At 40.1% G+C, this 22,221-nt stretch overlaps 1 protein-coding gene across 2 annotated transcripts; it reads right to left on the reverse strand.

Annotated features, from left to right (window-relative positions):
• Nucleotides 1-1,226: 1,226 nt before the first annotated feature.
• On the reverse strand, nt 1,227-19,505 carry ELMOD2 (ELMO domain containing 2). 2 transcript variants are annotated; one of them, XM_066233034.1, is made up of 9 exons: nt 19,392-19,505; nt 17,805-17,952; nt 15,839-15,867; nt 12,852-12,949; nt 11,154-11,283; nt 9,370-9,503; nt 8,573-8,641; nt 7,640-7,773; nt 1,227-4,281 (listed from the first exon to the last, which is right to left on the reverse strand). In XM_066233034.1, exons 2-9 carry the CDS (start codon nt 17,944-17,946, stop codon nt 4,136-4,138), a joined length of 882 nt encoding a protein of 293 aa, XP_066089131.1. In that variant the 5' UTR covers nt 17,947-17,952; nt 19,392-19,505; the 3' UTR covers nt 1,227-4,135. The 2 variants fall into 2 exon arrangements, with proteins under 2 accessions (XP_066089131.1, XP_066089133.1); XM_066233036.1 differs by lacking the exon at nt 19,392-19,505 and adding an exon at nt 19,202-19,367.
• Between the last annotated feature and the right edge of the window lie 2,716 nt (nt 19,506-22,221).

The raw sequence follows: 22,221 nt of genomic DNA on the forward strand, positions 1-22,221 counted from the left end.
AAACCTTGTAAAGTTTGTCTTCTTGGGTCTATAGCGAATATAAGACTTGAAGCCCACCTACAGCATCTGCACAGAACAGCAGTCTATACAAAACTGCCCAATAGCGAGTGACGGTCTTCAGACTCAAGAAGCATAAACTTATTTTAAATGTTATTAGTAAAGATTTTTAATTTTTAGTCTATATTTTAGGGCACATATAACAAGGTCTAGTCTAAGATACTTGATCCATTTGGGTATTGTTTTTAGTCATGGTGCCCATCCTAGAATCACAAACTTTTAGAGCTACAAGGTACATTTTAGATGCAGGAGCACACTGAAAATGAGCCTTCAGGGCCTCTACAGCAAAGCCAAGTTTGTCACTAAAACCCTTAGAACCTTGTTCCGCCTACAAGCTGAGTGCAGAAGTAGGGAAAGAGTAAACAAGAGATCAAAAGAAGTCTAAAGCCAAACAGAAGGAGTGGTAACAACAGAGCCAGGAAATCCAAATTGTTCTTAGCCAATTACTTCATAAACAGAAAGTAATTAGCTGATGAGTTAGTCATACAAAAAAAAAAATCTGTGAATTTTATTTGAATAATAAGAGAAGCAATGTTTCATGAACATTAAATGACTTAAATATGAAATGGGAGGACGGAAGTACTAACAGCAAGACTTGTAACAGTTTCAACATGTTTATTTGCTCACAACATTCCGAACAAAACGACATCACATTTCAACTATTGCTTTTACATAGAAATTAACTGCTTTATCCAAAGCAGATGAAAATCTATTTCTTTTAGTTGCTAAGCTAGCACGTTTCCCTCCAAGGAGAGCCACTGCTACAATGTTTGCCGAACAATAGAAATGTAGTAGCCCTACAATAGCATTGTAGCACTTGGGTCGTACCTGTACTACATCTACATTTTTTCTGGTCAAAAGCTGAAGCCAGAAAATGAAAAAGCTCCCTCATGGTTTTTTTTCTCTCAGATTCTTAATGATTCCATTAACTCTTATGAAAAAAGTTGCTGATGTAGAGAGGTTCCTAAATATGAAAATGGAAATTAAGCCTCCCCAGACCTGTTCATAGCAAAGGAGGGTGGACCCTTTATCCTGAGAAAACAGCTGCTGGTCCCCACCATCATTCAAGGATAAGCACCATTGCCCTCTGAGCCAAACTCCTCTTCTGTGCTATGACATGTGTAACCTTTCCTGCTCTGGCCACAAGCGTTCCACTTTTCACGCTCATGTAATGAGCAAGTTCTACCTCACTGGATGCAAAGGGGAGAAACAAACAATTGTGAACATGAATGAGAATGAAGGGTGTGTATGTTTACACAGAGAAAAACACAGACACATCCAAGTCATTCTTAAAACAGAAACAATCGGGATGGGCACTCTCAAGAGCAAGACTGTTTTCTAAGCTATGAACGGTGCCAGGAAGACACTGATTTTCCTATCTAACGATGTCCCATACTTATATACAAAGAGAGGGGGGGGGGTCCAGCTTCACTGCTGTCCCCTGATTTCTCCCATTCTTCAAAGATTGTCTCTCAGGACATATTTGAATTGCTTCTTTTTTTAGACTATTCTTGTCACTGGCAGTTTCTGTGGTTTGGCACATAAAAAATTCATTTTGATACTCACTTTTTTTATGTTAAAACAATTTTTCTGCTACTTCGGTTCTATTGCTACCTTGTTAGTTATTAATTATTATAAAATCAGGAAAGGTTCCAAACATGGATTTTAAGACTACATGAAAGTCTAACATAACATATGCGTAAAGCAAGGAAAAGTAGGAAGGCAGACACAATTATCACAATTTTCTTTCCATCTACGTTGCTATCAGGTAGAAGTCAGAAGGTTCGTTACACTGTCATTTACAACCGTGACATTCAGCTTTGCTTCCAGCCTCTCAAGCCTTAGAGACTGTGTTGGTGGCTTAGACCTAGTTCACTCTAGAACTACCTGAAATGTTTGCTGACTATTTTAAGCAAAAACAGAAAAATATTTATACTGTACAAATAAAGGTGGATTTAAAGAACATATTATTGAGCAAACTTTCTAATGACATTTTAAAAATATTATTTAAAAGATTTTCTCTCTAGAAAGAGAAAAAATTAAACGTTCCCCTTCCATACATGAGTCATTCCTTTTTTTTTTTTTTTTTTTACAGAGACAGAGAAAGAGTCAGAGAGAGAGATAGACAGGGACAGACAGACAGGAACGGAGAGATGAGAAGTATCAATCATCAGTTTTTCGCTGCAGCACTTTAGTTGTTCATTGGTTGCTTTCTCATATGTGCCTTGACCATGGGGCTATAGCAGACTGAATAACCCCTTGCTCAAGCCAGTGACCTTGGGTCCAAGCTGGTGAGCTTTGCTCAAACCAGATGAGCTCATGCTCAAGCTGGCGACCTCGGGGTCTTGAATCTGGGTCCTCCAATGCTCTATCCACTGCACCACTGCCTGGTCAGGCATGAGTCATTCTTTTATTAATCATTCTGACAAAGGTTTAAGTCAGTTCACAATCTCAGCTGTTGTAAGATTAAAATATAAAGTATTTTCTGCCCAAATATTCAAAGACTAACAGAATCACTTTCCATTCACAGCAAACATCTTGATAAAAGGAACATTAATGGTTAACGCTTGGTCCCTCTCAGGAGTTAGCTACATCTCATAGAACTCTAGTTGGATGATAAGGCATTGGAAACAAAAAAAATTAAGATACTCCCAAGGTTGAGTTCCCTATAAGAAATTAATTTTTAAACTCCTATAACACTGAACAGCTAAACTGCCACAATTGTAATAAAATGAACCCAGCTTTTAAAATAGTTTTATCTTCTTGAGAAAATCATGATTTTAATGCATCCACTTTTCATGTGCTATATACAACACCACATCTGTTATTTTCCAATCAAATATTTTTCTTACCACTCTTCTCTTTGGTAAGTTTGAAGAGAGGTTTGTTAATAGACACGCAAGTCTCAGGTCTTGAGAAATCATATAAGAGCCAGTCCTTAGACACTTGACCTATATCACATTAGCGGATGTACCAGCTGACATGTTTTAGATTTAATTATGTCTTTAACAGACTGGGCTCTGCAGCATTTAAGGAGAACTTAGTAATGACATGACTCTATCTTCAAACTTTTTTTGCTTTGCTATGAGAACTGAAGTCTAAAACACACTAAGAAGAACAGTAAGTAAACAACAGTAAGTAAAGTAATGTAAGTAAAATAAATCAATGATGTTTAACCAAGATTTTTAAAAAGCTTTAAGTTTTCTTCTTATTTAATAAAAACAGCTTTATTGAAATAGCAACTGTCTTTTCAATACAAGCAAGATATTCTGAGCAAGTACTTCCCTCTTCATAGACACACGCAGGTAGATGAGCCCCGTTAAGAGGCTCTCATATCAAGCACTAAGAAAGGTTCTTTTCTACAACTGACAAAAAGCAAAGACTGAAGATGAGAAAATGTCTTTAAGCTTTAAAATAACCTTGTGATAAAGTGTTGTGTTTAAAAACAAGCAAGCTCATCACCAACACTGTCATCCCCTCATTATCTATTACTAGTCAGACAGACCGAAAGAGGCCCTGGGCCTTCATCTTCTCTGACATGTCTATGCCCTGCCGCTAATGAAGCAACACTGACACATGAGTGAGATTTAAACAAAAAAGACCATGAAAACTACTCTCCCTCCTAATTAATATACAAGTAAAATAAGAGAAAGGAATTAAAGAACAACTGTTTCCAAACGCAAAAACAAAAAATTTTAAGAGCTTTGCAAAGATACCAACCTGATAACTATAATACATGAAAGTGAAAACTGATGTTGAAATATTTTAATCAACCAGTTTAATACAAATACCTGATTTGCAGCTTCATACTAAATGAGCTAAGTCCCAAGTTCCAAACTGTAGCTCGCCTGACTCCACAGTGGGGATCTTTGGAAGGATACGGCACCTTTGGAGGACAGTGTATAAACAACCGTAAACATACACTGATTGTCCACTAGCTGTCTTAAATAGAATTTCTGAAATATTTTCGTAGGAAATTATATATAAGCAGTGTAATTGATCAGATCATTTCTATTACAACATATAAATTCTGTTGTGTGTGCAAAATGTGGTAGAAATAGAAGACACTACAGATGAGTCATATCTGTAAAGTAAGTGATACATTATAATCCAGTAAGAGTCCTTTCATCTTTTCATGAAACTTCTCTCTATATATGTTGAAATACATAATACTTTCTGGCTTTTCTTCAAACCAAAACTTGTCAAATTCATAGACAAGGTAACCTGTAGTTAAAAAAGAAATAAAACATATCGTGCTCAATAGTGATATCACATCCAAACCAATTCATTTTAAAAGCATAAAACCACCCTTTAAATTCCTTATTAGGATATATTAATTAGAAATCATCTTAAACTACTAGAAACCTGAGAAACTTCATTAGAAATATTTTTGTATATTCAAAATAAACAAATAAAATCCCTCAAACTTGAGAGAGATAATACTGTCCGAAGATATCCTGAGAACAGGATAAAATGTTGTCCCCAAAGACCCCTGAAACACAAAATTGAAATTAACAAGAAAATGTTGGACAAGGATAATTTATCAAAAAGTTGTTTTCTATTTGATTTCTAAATCTCAGAGATATTTCCACTTTTTTTCAATGAACTATAAGCAACTTCTCTCTTTAAAAATATATATAAACTCTAAAGAGGCTTAACATTTTTATTTTTCAATATTCTCATTATAGTAGCCAATATAACCCTAAAAATGTTAAAAGTATTTAATGAGAATCAACATTAAAATCAATACATTTCTAACAAAGTGTGAATTTGAAGCCACTCCCAAACCTTATTTCGATTGCACCCGTGCTGACTACTGAACCTCGGGTAGTCCTGTGATGCTCTTTCTAGACAGGGTCGAACAGGGTGCCGTGCCGGGGTTGAGGGCACTGGGGACCAAGAGTAGCCAAAGATGCTCAAGTGACCTGACTTTGTGGGAAAAAGTACTGGACAGAGGTCCTTCTGCACTGCTCCCCACCTGTCACACTCCTGAACTGGTTTACATGTGGTAAAATACTTCACTTGGAGGGGCGCTGGTGGTTTCTTTTTACATTTGTTTTATGTTCAGTGGAAGTATTTAACAAGCATATGTTGCACATTGAGAAAACAAGTATCAGCTAGCAAAATCCCGGGCATTTGGGCACTAAGCTTAAAGTCAGAGAGATTTAGGAGAGGAAATCACACCAGAGTAGCGTGTGGGGGAAAATATTGATAGTTCCCAGCAACTAAATGAAAGAAATTAACAGGAGAGTAGGGAGAAGGAAGATCTAGACGTGGATGAAGATCTGTTCAAAATGCCTAACCCCGGAGAAGGGGGACCCGCCGAGTCTAGGGCGAAGCAGGCTGAGGGCAAGGGGCCTTGTCAGCTCCCAGCCTCCACTGAGGACAGAGAGCTGGGGCTGTTTTACCCGGTTTCACTGTTCCCATCCAGGAGCACACAGGTATGCAGAGTCTGCGATCAGGTCGGGAAGGGCCAGGAGGATGTTAGCGCAGAGCACCAACGACAACTTTGGAATGGTGAGCAGAAAGCATCTTACACCCGCCAGGACCTGCAGACTACCCAGGCAAAATCAACAGTAGCCGTAGGGACCTGAAAAGCCTGTCCCTCCATCTAAAAACGTGTTGCACTGACACCTACTTTGTGACATCATCCCCGTAAGAACCTTCATCCTTATCCATTAAAAGAAGATGTATACATACAAGTGCTGGGGCATCACCAGCCCCCAGCCCACTGACAAGCAGGGAACTGGATCAGGTCACTCAGGGACACAGGAGGCCAAAGAGGGAAGGGGCCAGGGCTGGCTCGGAGGTGCTCCTACATTTAGGAAAACGATGGGTGAGGAGTCAGCGCACAGGCTATGGAGAGCCGGTGGCGGGGCCAAGCCAGAGTGCGGTGTCAGAAAAGCCCAGAGAACGTTTCAAGAACAGTCTGTTTATGCCCAGTGCTGTGAAAAGAGTCAAATAACATGGAGGCAAAAACGTGGCAGGTGATTTTGGCAATAAAAAGGATTGTATCTTTGAAAAAACCAATTTCAGCAAAGTGGTAAGGGCAGAAACAAAACGGAGTTGGAACACAACTGCAGGTGAGAAAATGAAAATAGCGCTTACTTGACAAGCTTTATGAATAGAAGGAGCAGACAAATGCAGTCTCTGGAGGTGGATGCTACACCGCTACATGCAGGGAAAGGTTTACTTTTGGGAAGAAAAGCTCCATAAGTGCAGAGACTTTGCCTTGCTCTCTGCGGGATTCCCAGTGCCCGGAAAAGCATGGGCCACACAGTCGAGAATGAACGAGTGGGAGGCACAGAGCAGGTCTGTAGTCTAACGGCAGCATGCCACAGAGAAGGAAAGACGAACAATGGAGAGAGAAATGGATAACCGCAAGAAGAGTCTCCAATTAGACCCCAGAGAAGGTCACGTGTGCGCTGAGATCTGAAGGATGAGCAGGTGACACCTGAGAAGGACAGAGGGAGCAGGAACAGTGCTCCCGGCCGGGGGAAGGGCCCAGGCTCACTAGACAGCTGCCATGTCAGTGCCCTAACAGGGGTGTGTGCCTAATTTCAGACTGCGGGGACTTGGGGTGTGGCAGAAGGGGAGTCTGGAAGGTGACAGGTATGGATGTTGTAGGACCTTGCCGTGGGTCCTTTGAAACATTTTGGGCAGTGGAGTAGAATGAGTAGATTTCCATTTTAAATAACTGTGCCCTCAGTGCAGGGGAGTTCCAACATGGAAAGATGGTAAAAGGGGTTACAGTGACTTGGTGACAAGGGCACACAGTTACCATGGGGGTGGGAAACAGAACATACACAAGAGGAATTCAGACAAACCTAGAATTCAGGCTTAAGAAAAGCCAGAGAGGCTGTGGGAAGAGACTGTATGACACTCTCAACCATGGAGCTGCAGAAGTTACGCTGTGGACATTTATCACCTAAGCAGTCTCCTGTATATACTGCCAACACAAAAATGGCATTCTAAAGACACCAAGGGATCAAGAAGAGCTGAGCTGGATTTGAATTCTTTGCTTCTGAGCCGTATCTTCAGAAGATGGGTTTGTGCATTACACTTGCAGTGTTTGAATACCATTGGAACCAATGCTCACGGCAGTGGCAGCGCTGCCTGACTTAGGAGAAATCAGGAAGCAGCCTCAGCCAAAGGCAAGACGACCTGGACTTGAACTAAGTGGGGGAGGGGTGGTGAAAAGTGTTTTTTTACATTAAATTTCCTTAAGAGAATAACAAAATGATCTGTGAACGGTCTGTCCTTGACATAACAGCATTCACTAACCAGTATTCGAGAGGAAAAATACATTTCAAAGTTGATTGAAAAATGAACATCTCCAGAAAAACTGTGTAAACACTACAGTTAGCATACATGTGAAAAAACTGTCTCACTGAATTTTTTTACTCAGAATATACAAATGAAAGTACAAAATACTCTTGGAAACCTATTTTCAATTTTTACAAAGATCCTAAATAATAAAATGACAAGTCATATACTTGATAGAGGTATTAGATACTATACCTTCCTAATGATTTAGAAATGCCCTTAGAAACATCCAGTGTCAACTCCCTTTAGTACTCACAGTAGAACTGATGGAAGTGCTCCATTGTGGGCACCCCAGGAACGAGGTTGTAGAGATGAAATTTCAGAGCTCCACTCTTCAGTAAGCTATAAGCCATCTCTGTCAGGTTGATTCCAACTATTGCATAAGAATACCTATGTCAGAAACATTACTAGTTATACTAGCTAGCCAAGTAGCTCATCAAATAAATTTAAAATTATGCAAGAAATTAGTAAAACGTTAGTTGAATCCATTTCTAACACAGTATTGCCGTTACAATAATCTCTCATATTAAGAAAAATAAACCAGAATAGATTTTTAAAAATCTGTTCTTAAGGAGGCTGTTGATTTTCTGGATATAATCTAAGAAATAAAATCTAAGAAATAAAGCTCTGGTCACATGAATATGTCAACCAAATTCTTTTAGAATCTTAAAGGAGGACTACATATACTCATTGATTTATAAAAGAAAGTAGGTAGTCTGACATTTTCTCTCCCATTCTCAGGGTATTTATTTTTACAATGTAATATTGAGTTTTCAAAGATAGGTATCACTGGAATATAAAAATAAAATAATAATATATGATGAAGCTATTACTATGACCTCAACTTGCATTTCATGTCACAAATTTCAAAGCTATTTCTCATATTCCTAATCCTAATTTCAAAACTATTTACTATTCCTATTTTCAAATCTATTTCTCAAAATATCTTTATAAAGGTCCTTATCTCCATTTTATAGATAAATGACATCTTGTGGTAAAAATATTTAAATACATACAAAATTGGTTTATGATCATACTTAGCCTAAAATAATGTGTCACGCAACATCCTTTAAAGTTCTTATTCACTAAAATATCCTCATTTAAAAAATACCTTAAAATACTTTTAAATTATATCATCTAATCAACTTAAATTCAAAAGCTTACAGTTTCTTTGCTACATCCAGCTTACCCTAATTTTGGATGATTTGAATGGGAAAGAATCTGATGAGCTTCCCTGGTATAATTTTCACTGAAATACCTAAAAAATTTTAAGGAAAATAATGAAATTAACAGAAGTCATTCCAACTGAAACTATCCAGAAACAAGTTAAAAAGTTACCATCAAAATGGCAGGCCCTGTGCTGCCCAACCATCCGGCTCAGTCTCCATCTCAGCCATTCCAATGACTCAGAAATGCTTCTGAATCAAAATTTAATTCTTAGCTGTCAGGCCTCTAGCACAGGACATAGGCCCCTGACAAGACTTTAAGGTATTTGAATAAGAGATCTAACAAGAGACTTTTTACTTACTTTAAAAAAAAATTAGAGTTCTTTTTATTTGTTCTACATTTTCTATAAAATAGTCACTGTGCACCTATTAGGACACTCTTCCTCTCACCTGGGCTTATTCCTTCTACGGCAATTTAAGTCTGTATTGCTTAATGCCATTTCAATGCAATCAGAAGGCAGTCAATAACTTTCATTTTGCACTATGAAAAAAGAAACCCCTCCATGATCAGTGATATAACTAAAGTACTGGCCATAAAACAAAAGTATTAGGAGAAATAGATAGAGCTATCCATCTGTAGGTTTATACATCCTCTTGGCTTGAACTTATGCAACCTCTTTGAGTTCTTAAAGATTGGGGGCAAATCTATTCAACCTTTGGATCATCTCATAATGCAGCTATTAAAATTTAGAAGTAGTATGAAACTAGATTGGCAATTACATGTAATTTATTTAGAGAAGAAAAGTGGATTTTCACTTACACAAGGTTGATTAATCCAAGTATGCCCATGCCTCTGAAGTCTGTTTTGGGATCATCACCCTGGAAACCAATGTCACTCCACTGCTTGGAGATTCTAGCCTTCAACTTTTTCGTGGGCATTAGAAGATTCCAAAGCTGTACAAACATGCTTCCATATTACAAATAATAGCAATGTTCTTAAGTTACCAAGATTTTTTCCTTCTCATAGCTGATATAACTAGTAAGTTAAATACTTTCTGTTGTTTAACAGAAAGTTTTAGGTTCAACAAAGATGACATTTAGAGAACCAGTCCTAGCTCATAGTTCATACAAAAATAGGTGGTGGCTGAATTAAGACTGTGAGCCATAGTTTGCTAATCCCCATTCTATAATATAGCAATAAGAAAAGAAAAAGAAATAATCATAAATATTTAACAAAGGAGGGAAATTATAATTATTTCTGACAATGATTGTCTTTCAGAAAAACCCAAGGAACTAACTATTCAAATTTTAGAATTCAGAAATATGGGTAATTATACTCTGTTCAAATTCTAAAATATCACCAAACATGGATCTAGACCCATGTAAAGCCAGTGGATCTCAAATTTTAAAGTACATCTTCTAGGCAGATTTTTAAATGCAGATTCTAGGGGTCCCCCCCCCCAATTTTCTAATTCAAGAGTTCTGGGTTGAGGTCCAAAGATTTATATTAAAAACAAGCTCTCCAGTTTATCCTAATATAAATGGTCTACATTTGTTTTAAACCTTCATATTAATGTCTTCTATTTTAATATTTTTCACCTTCTGGGGGTTTAAAATACCCGTGAGAATTATATAAAAGTTATGGACATCCAACTTCTCTCAATAAAAAAAATTAGACCCGTATCTTTTGTCAGATAGGCAAAAAATACATTTTATGGTGTGCACAGAATTTAGTAATTAGTTTCTGTGTGCCATGAGATGAATAAGGTTGAAAACTGCTGTGAAACACTTATAAGTAGGCTCTATTCAAAGAGGGGGTGATTTGTCCCTAATCAGAAAAGGAAAATAGGTCTGAGTAACAGAGGGGATCATGAAAAAACGATACTGATAGTATTCCAACTCATATAATAATTATTTTACACGTTTTCATAGTTTTAAAAGAAAAAAATAATATGACTTGGTTTTAACGGAATATATTCTTTATGACTGATATAAAATATCAGACAGCTATCAACATAAGACAGCCATCAAGTATTAGATAGCAACAAACTAATCAGTGCAAACTAAAGTTAAAAAAATTAATCATTTTCTAAATTTGACACGTCATCAAACAAAACAAACTCAAAAAAGTTGGTAAGTTTATGAAAACTTGCAAAGCAGAAATACTTGCATTCTCTTTTCCATTTCACTTCCATTTCTGGCTTTGCTGAATAAGGTACTCCTAATAAAAGGAGAACCCTGCTGCCCAAAATAAAATGTGAAGAGCTGTGACCTTGCTCTAAAACAGAGTCCTGAGTGCTGGCCCTGACACTAAATCCAAGTCCAGTAATTAGATTCCATTCCTAACAGATTTCCCTTTATAGGTTTATAATATATTTCAGAGTTAAAAGCATTTGAAATAAAATTTATTTCAATTTTTTCATCCTTACCGGAAAATTATTAAAAGAGTTAACTACAAACCTTTCACCACTGGAATAAAACTCTAAGGAGCAGAGAAACTGGATGGCTATACAAACCTCGAGAATTTGCACACAGACCTGCCCTGCTCAAGCCTGACTTGCTTTCCAGTGTCAGACAACTCCAAATGCAGGAAACGACACTCACCTTGAGAAGCAGCTTTTCATGTTGCAGGTTATCTGAATCATACGGTCTTTTCCTCATGCTTTCCACATCCAAATACAGCTGTTTATAACCAGATATCTGCAGTAAGCATGCCTTCATGCATATTTTAAAACTGAAAATGATAAAATTATTTTTAAAAACCACTCCTACTTATCACAACAAAATAACACTTCCCATAGTTTGTGGCTCCTATGTCTATGTAGAAACCATTGCCTGGCTTTCGGTTGAACACAAGAAGCATCGACAGCCTCCTGATGCACAAAACTGTAGAAAGTATTGGGAAGGATATGATGAATCAGCGTCTAGCAGGGGACAAGGCTCGGTCGGAAAGGCTAACTGTATAACTGCCTCCTGGCCAATCTCATGCATTCCCAGATCTTCCAAGGCCAGTTATCACCAACAGACCTAATTTTCCAAGAGTACATATAACAAACAGGTCCAGGACAGGTTATCTCACAACAAACACAACAGCTTATCTTCCCTGAGGAAGCATGATTTTTCTTAATAAGTCACTAAACTTATTAATGATGTGACTAATTATCAGTTCTCCAAGCTAGAACCCTTCAAGTTCCAACTTTCCTCCCTCCACCAAATACATCAAATGGGCTCCAAACCCTCATCCTATCTGTCTGAAGTGTCCCTCAAAGCAATCATCATATATACATTCGTGCTGTCGCATTTGTGGCTTTGTAACCTCTTGCCTGAATGAGTTTCCTAACTGTCCTGTCTTTATTCCTTCTGCCAGCCTCCCATATCCCCAAATTTACCCTCCATTGTCCATCCTCTTCAAAATACATATATGATAATAGAACTTCTTTGCTTAAAAAGAAGTAGAAAAAGAAACCCAGAGAACATCTGTCCCTGTGTGACATGCAATCTGGGATTGTTCACTTCTTCAACCGCCGCTCAGCACAAAGTCAATGTGCCAGCTCCAAAGCTCCCTGTCCCTCCCAGACACTGCAGCACTTTGTGTCTTGTTGGCATTCCTCCTCTGCATGGCCACCTCCCTGCCAGTCAACGAGGTCCAGCTCAAATGTCACCTCTGTGACACTGTGAGGATAGTTCCCTTCTCCCCTGTACCCTTCCCTGTTGCAGCCAAAATAAAAGTGCTCCTTCCTTTACATTTACACATAAAATGCTGAATAAAGAACAATTTGCTAAATACTTAGAAGTCAACGTACTGGTCCTGAGAACTCAAGAATGCATAAGTCAAGTCCTCTCTTACGGAACTTAAATGTATCAGGGGAAGGACGAGAGTCAGTGATGCTGCTACAATGGGCTGTGCTGTGCTGGAGGGCTCTGTGACAGGACACAGCAATGGCCCCCAGCTCAAACTGGGGGACCGCAGGGCACCTGCCTGGACGCGGCCTGAGGAACTGAATTTTGAAGGACAAGAAGGACACAGTAACCACAGTTATACTGGGAAAGCAATAGTCGGTTACCTTAGAGAAGGCAGGCAGTATACTGGCAACAGTACTGGCTGGGAACCAAGAACACAGCGTTAGTGCCCCCATCACTCCCCTCTCTGGGCCTCAGTTCCTGAGTGACAGGAGTGAGGTGAGGGGGAGGGTCAGACGACCTCCACAGTCCTTTCCGCTCTAACGCTTGACACCCATGTGGGATCTGCACAGCTCACAGGGCGCAGGCGCGTAAGGAAAGAGTCCTGTCCAAACAGCATACCTGACATCCTTCTCAGGGTTAATATTCTTTTCTTTCATTATATCTTCTACGCATTTGTCCACTTCATCCTGAACAGCAACTGTCGCTTTCTGTAAAACCTATTAATTTGACAAAAAGCTGACTGAGAAAAATCCCTTATAGCTGAAAAAAGAACAGTAAGTTTTCAGATAGTTGTAACTCTACATTGTCAACTCTACAGTACAGATATTAAAATGCAAAATGAAACCAAATTTGTCTCAAATTTTCACTGGAGCTTAAATCATTCAAGCAATTAATTTAACTAATTGAAAGAGAGGCCATATATGGTTCAAGTGAAGGCTTCCTTAATTGAGACTCCAAAGGTTCTCTTAGTGAATGAGCTGCCACTGTAGTGTGCTTATGAAGCAGACACTCTTTTTTAAAATTCAGAAATTACATAATAAAAATATATGTACAAACATTTTAATGCACACGTCAAAACATTTTAAATGCAGAAGAGCACAAAGAAGAAAACACAAATAATCTTGTAATCTTACCACCAGTGACAGCCACTGGTAACGGATTAGCACGTATGCTTCCAGCCTTGTTTCTATGCACACACAACAGATCTCTTGTAATACATCCTGTAATGTGCCCCGGACCCTGCCTCCCATTGAACAAGCACATGCAGGTCTTACTTACCTTATTGCTTTACCACCTGTCCCTCTCTGCCGCCCTTCACACTCCAGACAGAGCACCCCACTCACTTCTCCGCTGACCCTGTGCTTATCTGCAGCGCTCCTCTCCTCCAGGTCTAAACTTACGAATCCTTGCTTTTTTAATCTAGCTCACACAGCAGGTCCAGGAAGCATTCCTTGAGTCTGCTCAGTGGAAGTAACCTCTCCTCTTGGAATCCCCACTGTAATTTATCTGGACTCTTTCTATGACCCTTACCACTTCCTATATTACATATTAAGCGGAAAATTCTTTGAGGACAGATTATATTAAGTTTATATTTCCATATCCTGTGTATAAGAGATCATTGACAAATACTTACATACAGTTGTGTTAGTGTATTGAGAGTGTGAATGTTTCAGTTTTTCATACGTCACTCTCCAGAACATAACTGATTTGCTGGTCATATTGTTTCTGGCATGAATCAGTAATGCAGAGCAGTATCACTAGACAGTGGCAAGTTAACATGTTTTGATCCTATATTTTGACTTGTACAATGCACCACGACCAAGTACACACATACATATGAATATCAAAATATATGGATGCACATACAGAAAACTAAAATTAAAATTTCATAAAACAATATTTAACCTTATTATGACAAATGTTTTCTATTCTATTCCTTTAGTAGTAGTTGTTTAATGTTGGATGTGATCTATGATGAGATTTCAAGCAAAGGTCCAAGTGACCCATGCTCTACCTCTGCCAGACAGTAAGTATACATAGGAAAGGATGTGAACTACTACAGGGAAGTAAAGCATGTACTAGTCTGAATTATTGGTCCCAATTTTTCCCTGCCCTATAATTGAATTATATGCCCATATGCCTACCATGGTATTATGGTGGGTCTAGTGTATTTCTCTATCCTGACTTGGCTTTGGTCATAAAACCAATGGGAAAGGAATGGATATGACACCAGGAAACTTTTTTTTTCTTTTTACAGAGACAGAGAAAGAATCAAAGAGAAAGATAGATAGGGACAGACAGGAATGAAGAGAGATGAGAGGCATCAATCATTAGTTTTTCGTTGCGACACCTTAGTTGTTCATTGATTGCTTTCTCATATGTGCCTCGATCATGGGGCTATAGCAGACTGAGTAACCCCTTGCTCAAGCCAGTGACCTTGGGTCCAAGCTGGTGAACTTTGCTCAAACCAGATGAGCCTGCGCTCAAGTTGGCGACCTCAGGGTCTCGAACCTGGGTCTTCCGCATCCCAGTCCGACACTCTCTCTACTGCACCACCACCTGGTCAGGTGACACCAGAAAACTTAATGTGTGTCTGCATGGTTAGGGCTTCAATGATCCACTCTGAGAAGACCAGTTCCCAAGCACTCACTACTTTTCCAAACTGGGTCCCAGAACGAGACAACTAGAAGAGACATGAACTTGGCACCAGCTTTAAGAAGACTCTCTCTAGCTAGCCAACAGACATACAAGCAAGAAATCAATAACATATTGTTACATGCTCCCGAGACTATATAAGTTTGTGACACAGCAAAAGCTAACTAATAAATATCATGCAGTATGACTTCTTTTAGATCAAAAGGTACATGACCCAGGGTGTTCTATAACTACCCAAAATTGCGTGCTTTTTTTTCTCACATAAGAACCTATCCTAAGGACATAGTTGTCCCCCAAAACTATCAAGTCTTGAGGCAAAATAAACAAGCAAAACCTCAGAACAACTTATTGAAATGCCTTCTTTGTGTTTGAGCAGCACATACACACAGAGAAAGTATTTTTAAAATAGAATATTACTTCTAAAGTGGGAAAATTTCACTGAATACTTTCTATAGCAAAGACTCTTCTGGTAGGATGTTAATAATTAACTCTGAAATTGAGGCATTCTTTTTTTTTTTTTCTTTGTATTTTTCCGAAATGAGAAGCGAGAGGGGCAGACTGACAGACTCCCACATGCGCCCGATCGGGATCCACCCGGCATGCCCATCAGGGGGCGATGTTCTGCCCATCTGGGGCATCGCTCTGTTGCAACCAGAGCCATTCTAGTGCCTGAGCCAGAGACCATGGAGCCATCCTCAGCACCGGGCCAACTTTGCTCCAATGGAGCCTTGGTTGCAGGAGGGGAAGAGAGACAGAGAGAAAGGAGAGGGGGAAGGGTAGAGAAGTAGATGGGCACTTCTCCTGTGTACCCTGGTGGAAATCGAACCCGGGACTTCCACACGCCAGGCCCACACTCTACTGCTCAGCCAACCAGCCAGGGCTGAGGTACTCTTTTAATGAAAAAGTATCTCCCAGTTTTCTAGAACTATATCACATTGATATAATCCTACCTTATTCTTGGAGTACATCAAGGAATTTTCTGAAATAAATTAAAAAAAGAATCTTATCAATTAAATGTTGTTTGTAACAGAGTATAAATAGCAAGTCAATAATAAATTACTTCCATAGTTCTAGAAGATAAAATTTTTACATGAATAACACAATAAACATTTTAAAATTTCATCCTTAGAGTATAGAAAACTAGATATGATCCCCAAATACTCAACCCAACATGACACAGCATAGCCAAATAGGCAAAGTCAGCCTCATTTCTCATCATTTTTCTGTGCAGATCCCCGAGGGTCTACTCTCCACTGCAAGAACACACAGGCTGCCTCAGAAGAGTTTGTGTCCCAGAAACTCATCTTAAGACTACATTGAGAGTACTCTCTACTTTATTTTGTTTGTTAGCCTTAAGGAGTATACAGTATACACCTCAATTTCAGGAGCTAGCAACTGAATCATACAACACAGGGGCAAAAAGGAAGACTCCAGATTATTTGCCTAACCATCCTATAAGCAAACAAACAGCAAAACAACTTCTCCATTCTTGTCTTCTGTTCCAAGAATGACTAGAACATTTTTGTTGGTTTATTTAAATGTTTTTCTGGCACATTTACTTATAGCCTTTTTTTCTCAGCAATTTGAAAAATTTAGAAAAAAATGTTTTTCCTACAAAGTAAGGCCTTAACATATGATTTCCCCCCACACTATAAAACACCAATACTGCCAAGATTTCTTATCAAGGGGTACTTTGTTCTCAGAACAGTCAAAAGGGCAAATCAAAAGAGCAGGCAATAATTTAAGTCAGCCACAAAGTTGTGAGAAAAGTAGGGAAGTCACTCAGCTCCAATCACTTAGCTGCCTGAGGCTCTGTCTCTCCTTCTGTCTGTCATCCTATTATGTTGCCCTGGATACCATCACCCACTCCCCAATCTTACAGGGTGGGTTTCTTTGTTGAAGCACACTTGTTCCATACAAAAAGAGGCCTGGTTATGTCATGGTTTTCCACTTAACACAGTGAGCTTGAACTGCTGCTGATCCCTGGTCTCCTCTACCCTGGCCAAAGAGAAATGACCTCCACATTTGTCACTCATCTGTGTCCAAATTTAAAGCAATCTTTTCAATTGCACATTGAAAGCTAATTAATTTCAGAAGATAAAGGAGCAGTGTTATCCAACAGAAATATAATGCAAGCCATCATGTGAACCACGTGTCCCTTAAATTTTTCTAGTGGCCACCTTAGAGTAAAAGAGACAAATACAATTAATTTTTCTAGTTTAAACAATATATCCAAAACATAGAAAACCAATATATCCAAAATATTTCAACATATAATAAATATGAGCAACTACTAAGGCGATAAACTTTACATCCTTTGTTCACATGAAGTCTTTAAGACCCCAGTTATATTTTATACTTCCGTGTATCTCGGTTTGTACTAATCACATTTCAAGTGCTCAACAGCCCTATGAGGCTACTGGCTCGAGTACTGGGCAGGGCATATTTTGACTCTAATAATCTTCCCTAGGGATCACTGGATACCTATTACTGTCCTTTCATGAATCATACAAGAGACTAAAAGATTGATGAAGGAAACTGAGTATAAACATGGATCCAGGTCCAGATACTATTTCCCACCACGTGGGTGAAAACTACAAAGGGCTTATAAGAAGTACAGAGGTTTTTCTCTGGATAGCAGGTTATATCTACAATCTGAAGAACTGATGAATTTCAGGAGCCAGAAAAAAATAACTGCATGCAGATGGGGAATTAAATAATAATCCTTTTCTTTTTCTATAATCATACAGTTTTAGAGTTGGAAGGATTCAATGCTAGATTTCAAAGACTATGAAACTGAGTTTAAGTGACTCGATCAGGATACACAATGAGGGCATGTGTCACTGTAAATATTAAGAAAAAATATTCATCCAGTTAAAATTTTGTTTTTAATTATTCTTTTTCAAATAACATTACCTATCCTGTGTGTTCTTTGTGCGCCTATATAGGTATCAAAAATTCGTTGCAGTTCACACTTTCCAGTCATCTGTCGTAAGAGCCATTTCATCCAAAATCGAAAAAAGTGCCCATAGAAGAAGTCCCACAAAGAGATAAACATTTTCCCCTGGAGAAGGAAATATATGACAGGTTTAATGATCTTAAATTGAATTTTAAAATGGATAAAATTAGTTTATACAACTCATCAAATCTCAAATTATATAAATATCTGTTGTGCTATTTTCCACTGTGTCTATTTTGTAGTAGTGTTTAAGGAATCTAAGAAGACAATGACAGGTTTAAAATATACTATTTAGATTAAATAATCGCTGGATAAATGCCAATTATCACTTTTTTAAAAATCAACTGTAAAAATCAAAACTACTTAAGATTCAAGCTCCCTATTTTAATTTTTCCACTTTGAGAACTGGGGCAACAGTTCAGGAACAAAAGGAACCCTAACTAAGTAACAATAAACCACATATCAGAATTGTTATTATAAGGAATAAATTGTTCTTAATCCCGTATGGATGATTCCAGTTATACCTAACCCACAGTCAGGTAATACCAGCAAATAAAAACACTACGTTATGACTTACAAATTGAAATATACAAGTTAACCCCTGAGTAGATCGCATCCTGGCTAAGTCTTGATTTTTCATTCAACAGGTGCAGGGCTGAAGTACTATGGAGCAGTGGTCCCCAACCTTTTTTGAGCCACGGACCAGTTTAACTTCAGAAAATATTTTCACAGACCAGCCTTTAGGGTGGGACGGATAAATGCACAAAATAAAATTATGCGACCAGCGTAAAAACTGTGGTATTTTTAAATATAATTGTCGAACTTATAAGACAAGTATCAAGAGTGAGTCTTAGACGGATGTAATAGAGGGAATCTGGTCATTTTTAAAAAATAAAACATGGTTCAGACTTAAATATAAATAAAATGGAAATAATGTAAGTTATTTATTCTTTCTCTGCGGATCGGTACCACTCCACGGCCGGGGGTTGGGGACCACTGCTATGGAGGACAATGAATTACACCCTCAATAAAACTGAATCTTTGTAAGAAAAACCTGCAGCCCAGCCCCTAAACGAAGTGCGATGGGGGTGATGCACATGAGTAATTATTGGAAAACAAACAAAAATGCTCATCTCCTTCCCGCCTTCAACATCCCCATCTATTCATCATCTTCAGACTAGGGCCTGAGAAACTGTCAATTTCAAAATCCCCGCAGGTCTGCGCAGAAAAGGCGCACATCAGAGATGGGCTGGACTGTGACGTGAAAAGCAGCCCATCGAGTCCGCGCTCGTCGTGACAAAAGAACTGCTAAGCGTTGGGGACGCAAGTCTCACGGCGCTCCAGCTCCCCAGACCTTGGGGAGTCGCTGCGCCGAGTCCCGGGCTGGAGCCCCGCGGAGCCTGCAAGCCGCAGGGAACGGCTCTAGCACAAAGCCCTGCCGGCCGGGGCACCCCGCCGATCAGCAGTAGAACACCCCGGGGCTGGCGCGGCCCGCGCGATCTCAGCGCACCCGAACGGGGCGAGAGAAAAGAAACAGCAGCCACCTCACAGCAGCGGAAGAACTAGGGGGAGCCGGAGTCTGCCTCGGTTTCCCCAACTGCACACAGCCAGCAACGGAAACGACGCTACTCGCACAGAGTTCCCGCGAGCACCATGACCCGGAAGTCACGGAGCGAGGCTGCGAGAACGCCTTTCCTGAGACACGGCCCGCCCCGGCCCGCCCCGCCAGGCTCATCCGATTGGTCCGCGCTCCACCAATTGCTAACGCAGCAGGAAGTTTGAGCGGAGTTGCCGTGGGGTGCGCACGCTCGGATTCTGGGGATGCAGGACGGTTCCCCCAGCAACGTCTACCTGGGGGCACGCCCCGCTCCAAAGGTTGTCCTCACCTGGCGCTGCCTTGGAGACTTCTCTTGCGTTCTTTCACGCAAGCTGACACTGTGTCGTGTCTCCACGCTCAAAGCGCGGATGGAGTAGTGCGCTTTTGGTAACTATTTTAGAGCCTGCGCCTACATTTAACCTTAATTCTGTGTATTTTCAATCCGCCGTTAGGAACTCGCATCTGCTCTGCGCGGGCCGACTTAAATTAGACGCAGATTTTCTATTCTATGTTGAACCCCAGCCCTGCCTAGTTCGAGGGTCAACTGTAATTATTATTAGCCCCCCTTTATAGATGAGGAAACTGCTACGTTTAATAATTTACCCGTGGCTAATCAGTGGCAGATAAGGAAAGCCCCGTATATTGAGGAAAGACGTTTGGGTTTAGTTCTAGAATAACAAACATCGAACAGCTAATTTCATCAAACATTTTATTCTTTAACCAGTGGCATAGCGAACATAACTGGCGCCCCCTCCCCTTCCACTACACTTTTGTCTTGGAGACCATTTGGCGCCCCTCTGCGAGCAGTGCCAGGGGTATGATAGACCCCGTTGCCCCCCCCACCCCCATCCCACGCTACTGTCCTTAACTGGTTGTTTTTCTTGGAAAAGAAACTGATGCACACGATATTTGAAAAGTCCCATCTCAAACAGTACATTCATTAATTCAAGTATTTGTTGTTTGCCGATTGTGTACCAGTCAGGGTTCCGAAAGGGAATCATACAGAAAATATAAGCAAATATTTAGTATGCCAGGTGGTGCTAAAATGAAGTGTATGGGGAGGGGGAATTTTTACATACAGGTAGTCAGGGGAGTCTGTGTTAAGGTGACATTGGAGCAGGTCCAGGATGAAGTAAGGCAGTGAACCCCAAGAGAATGTGTAGGAAGAGGATTCCAGGCACTAGAATGGCAAGTGCAAAGGCCCTGAATCAGGAGCATACTTTGTAAAGTGGAGGAGTAGCAAAAAGGCCAGGGTGGCTGGAGGAGGAAGAGCAAAGAAAAAGCAGAATTTAAGTACCAACGACTCCTAGCCAGTTGGCTCAGCGATAAAGCGTCAGCCTGGGGTGTGGATGTCCTGGAATCAATTCCCAGTCAGGGCGCACAGGAGAGGTGACCATCTGCAGCCTCTGCCTCAGGCACTGAAAACAGCTTGTTGCAAGCATGGCCCCAGATGCAGGTTGCCAGGTGGATCCTGGTTGGGGTGCATGTGGGAATCTGTCTATCTCCCCTCCTCTCACTTGGAAAAGAAGAAAAAAAGTACAAAGGATATCTTACATTGAAAAATAACTTCCTCCCACTCACCCAAGACTCCTGGTCTCTCAGCCCTCTTGCTCAAAAGCAGCCAGTATTAGTTTTTGGCTTATATCTCCAGAAATATCCTATGTAAATATATATTCCCTCCATCCCCTTGTTAACACAAATTGAAACATCAGTACACTTTTTTTCTATACCTCAACCAACACTTTTTAAAAAGTACTAATTGTAAAACACCAGATGTGTGAAGGGTGCATAAGCCATCATACCTGCCCCATAGAAGCAACTGACAGTCAACTTGCTAATTGTAATGCAGGTGGCCGAGGCCAGGCAGGTCCACACTGGGTTTGAGCAGATGGTAGAAAAACTGCGGCACTAGACAGCCTTAGCCATTACCGTTTAATAAAGTCTTGCGACAGCAGGCAAGCAAACAGGCAGGGGTAAACCTCTTCTCATAGCAGCAAACAAGTGAACAGCAAAAACGACCCCTTACAGTGACGGACAGGCGATCCACAATCTGCTATCCACCCTGAGCGCAAGCACTCGTAGCCTTACATAGACTATACGCACGTGGCACCGTCACGTGCTCACACACTAATTGTGCTAAGTGCTTACAGCCAGTAAACCAGCGAGCAAGCCTAACACAGCCATTTTCCCAACACTAATGAAATCTGGACATAGAATAATAAAATCATAAACTCTTAGATCTTGAAGGGAACTTAAAGTTCACCTGATGCATATTTTTTATTCTACATAAGATTCAGAAAGGCAAAGTACACAGCCAATTTGGGAAGTTAAGATGTAGAAACTACCTTCTATTTCAGGGTTCTCTCCATTAGGTCACCAGACCGTCATAAAATAGCAAGTGAGATCATCTTGTAGCACAATGATGGAATCCTTTTGCCTTCAATGTACTGTGCTGAGAGTAGGCAGTGCAGAGAGCTCTTCCTGTCTCCACGCTGCCTGGTGGCGTGCTTCAGTCAGGTTTTCCTCCAGGAGAAGAAAATGCTAACCTGTTCGGTCAGACCCTGAGAAGTGAACTGAACTGCACTTATTAGAAGCAGGGTCCCTGTACATTACAATGTCATGTGTATGTGACTGCCCCTTTTTCTTTTCCCTCCATCACCATCTATTCCCTCTCTACCCTCATCTACTGCCCCCTTTCCTTCTGCAATCCCACTGTTGTCTGTGTCTATCAGTTTTTTTCTTTGCTTAATTCCTTTACTTTTTTCACCCAGCCCCCC

The sequence above is a fragment of the Saccopteryx bilineata genome, chromosome 1, assembly GCF_036850765.1.
Source record: "Saccopteryx bilineata isolate mSacBil1 chromosome 1, mSacBil1_pri_phased_curated, whole genome shotgun sequence".
Classification (NCBI taxonomy): domain Eukaryota; kingdom Metazoa; phylum Chordata; class Mammalia; order Chiroptera; family Emballonuridae; genus Saccopteryx; species Saccopteryx bilineata.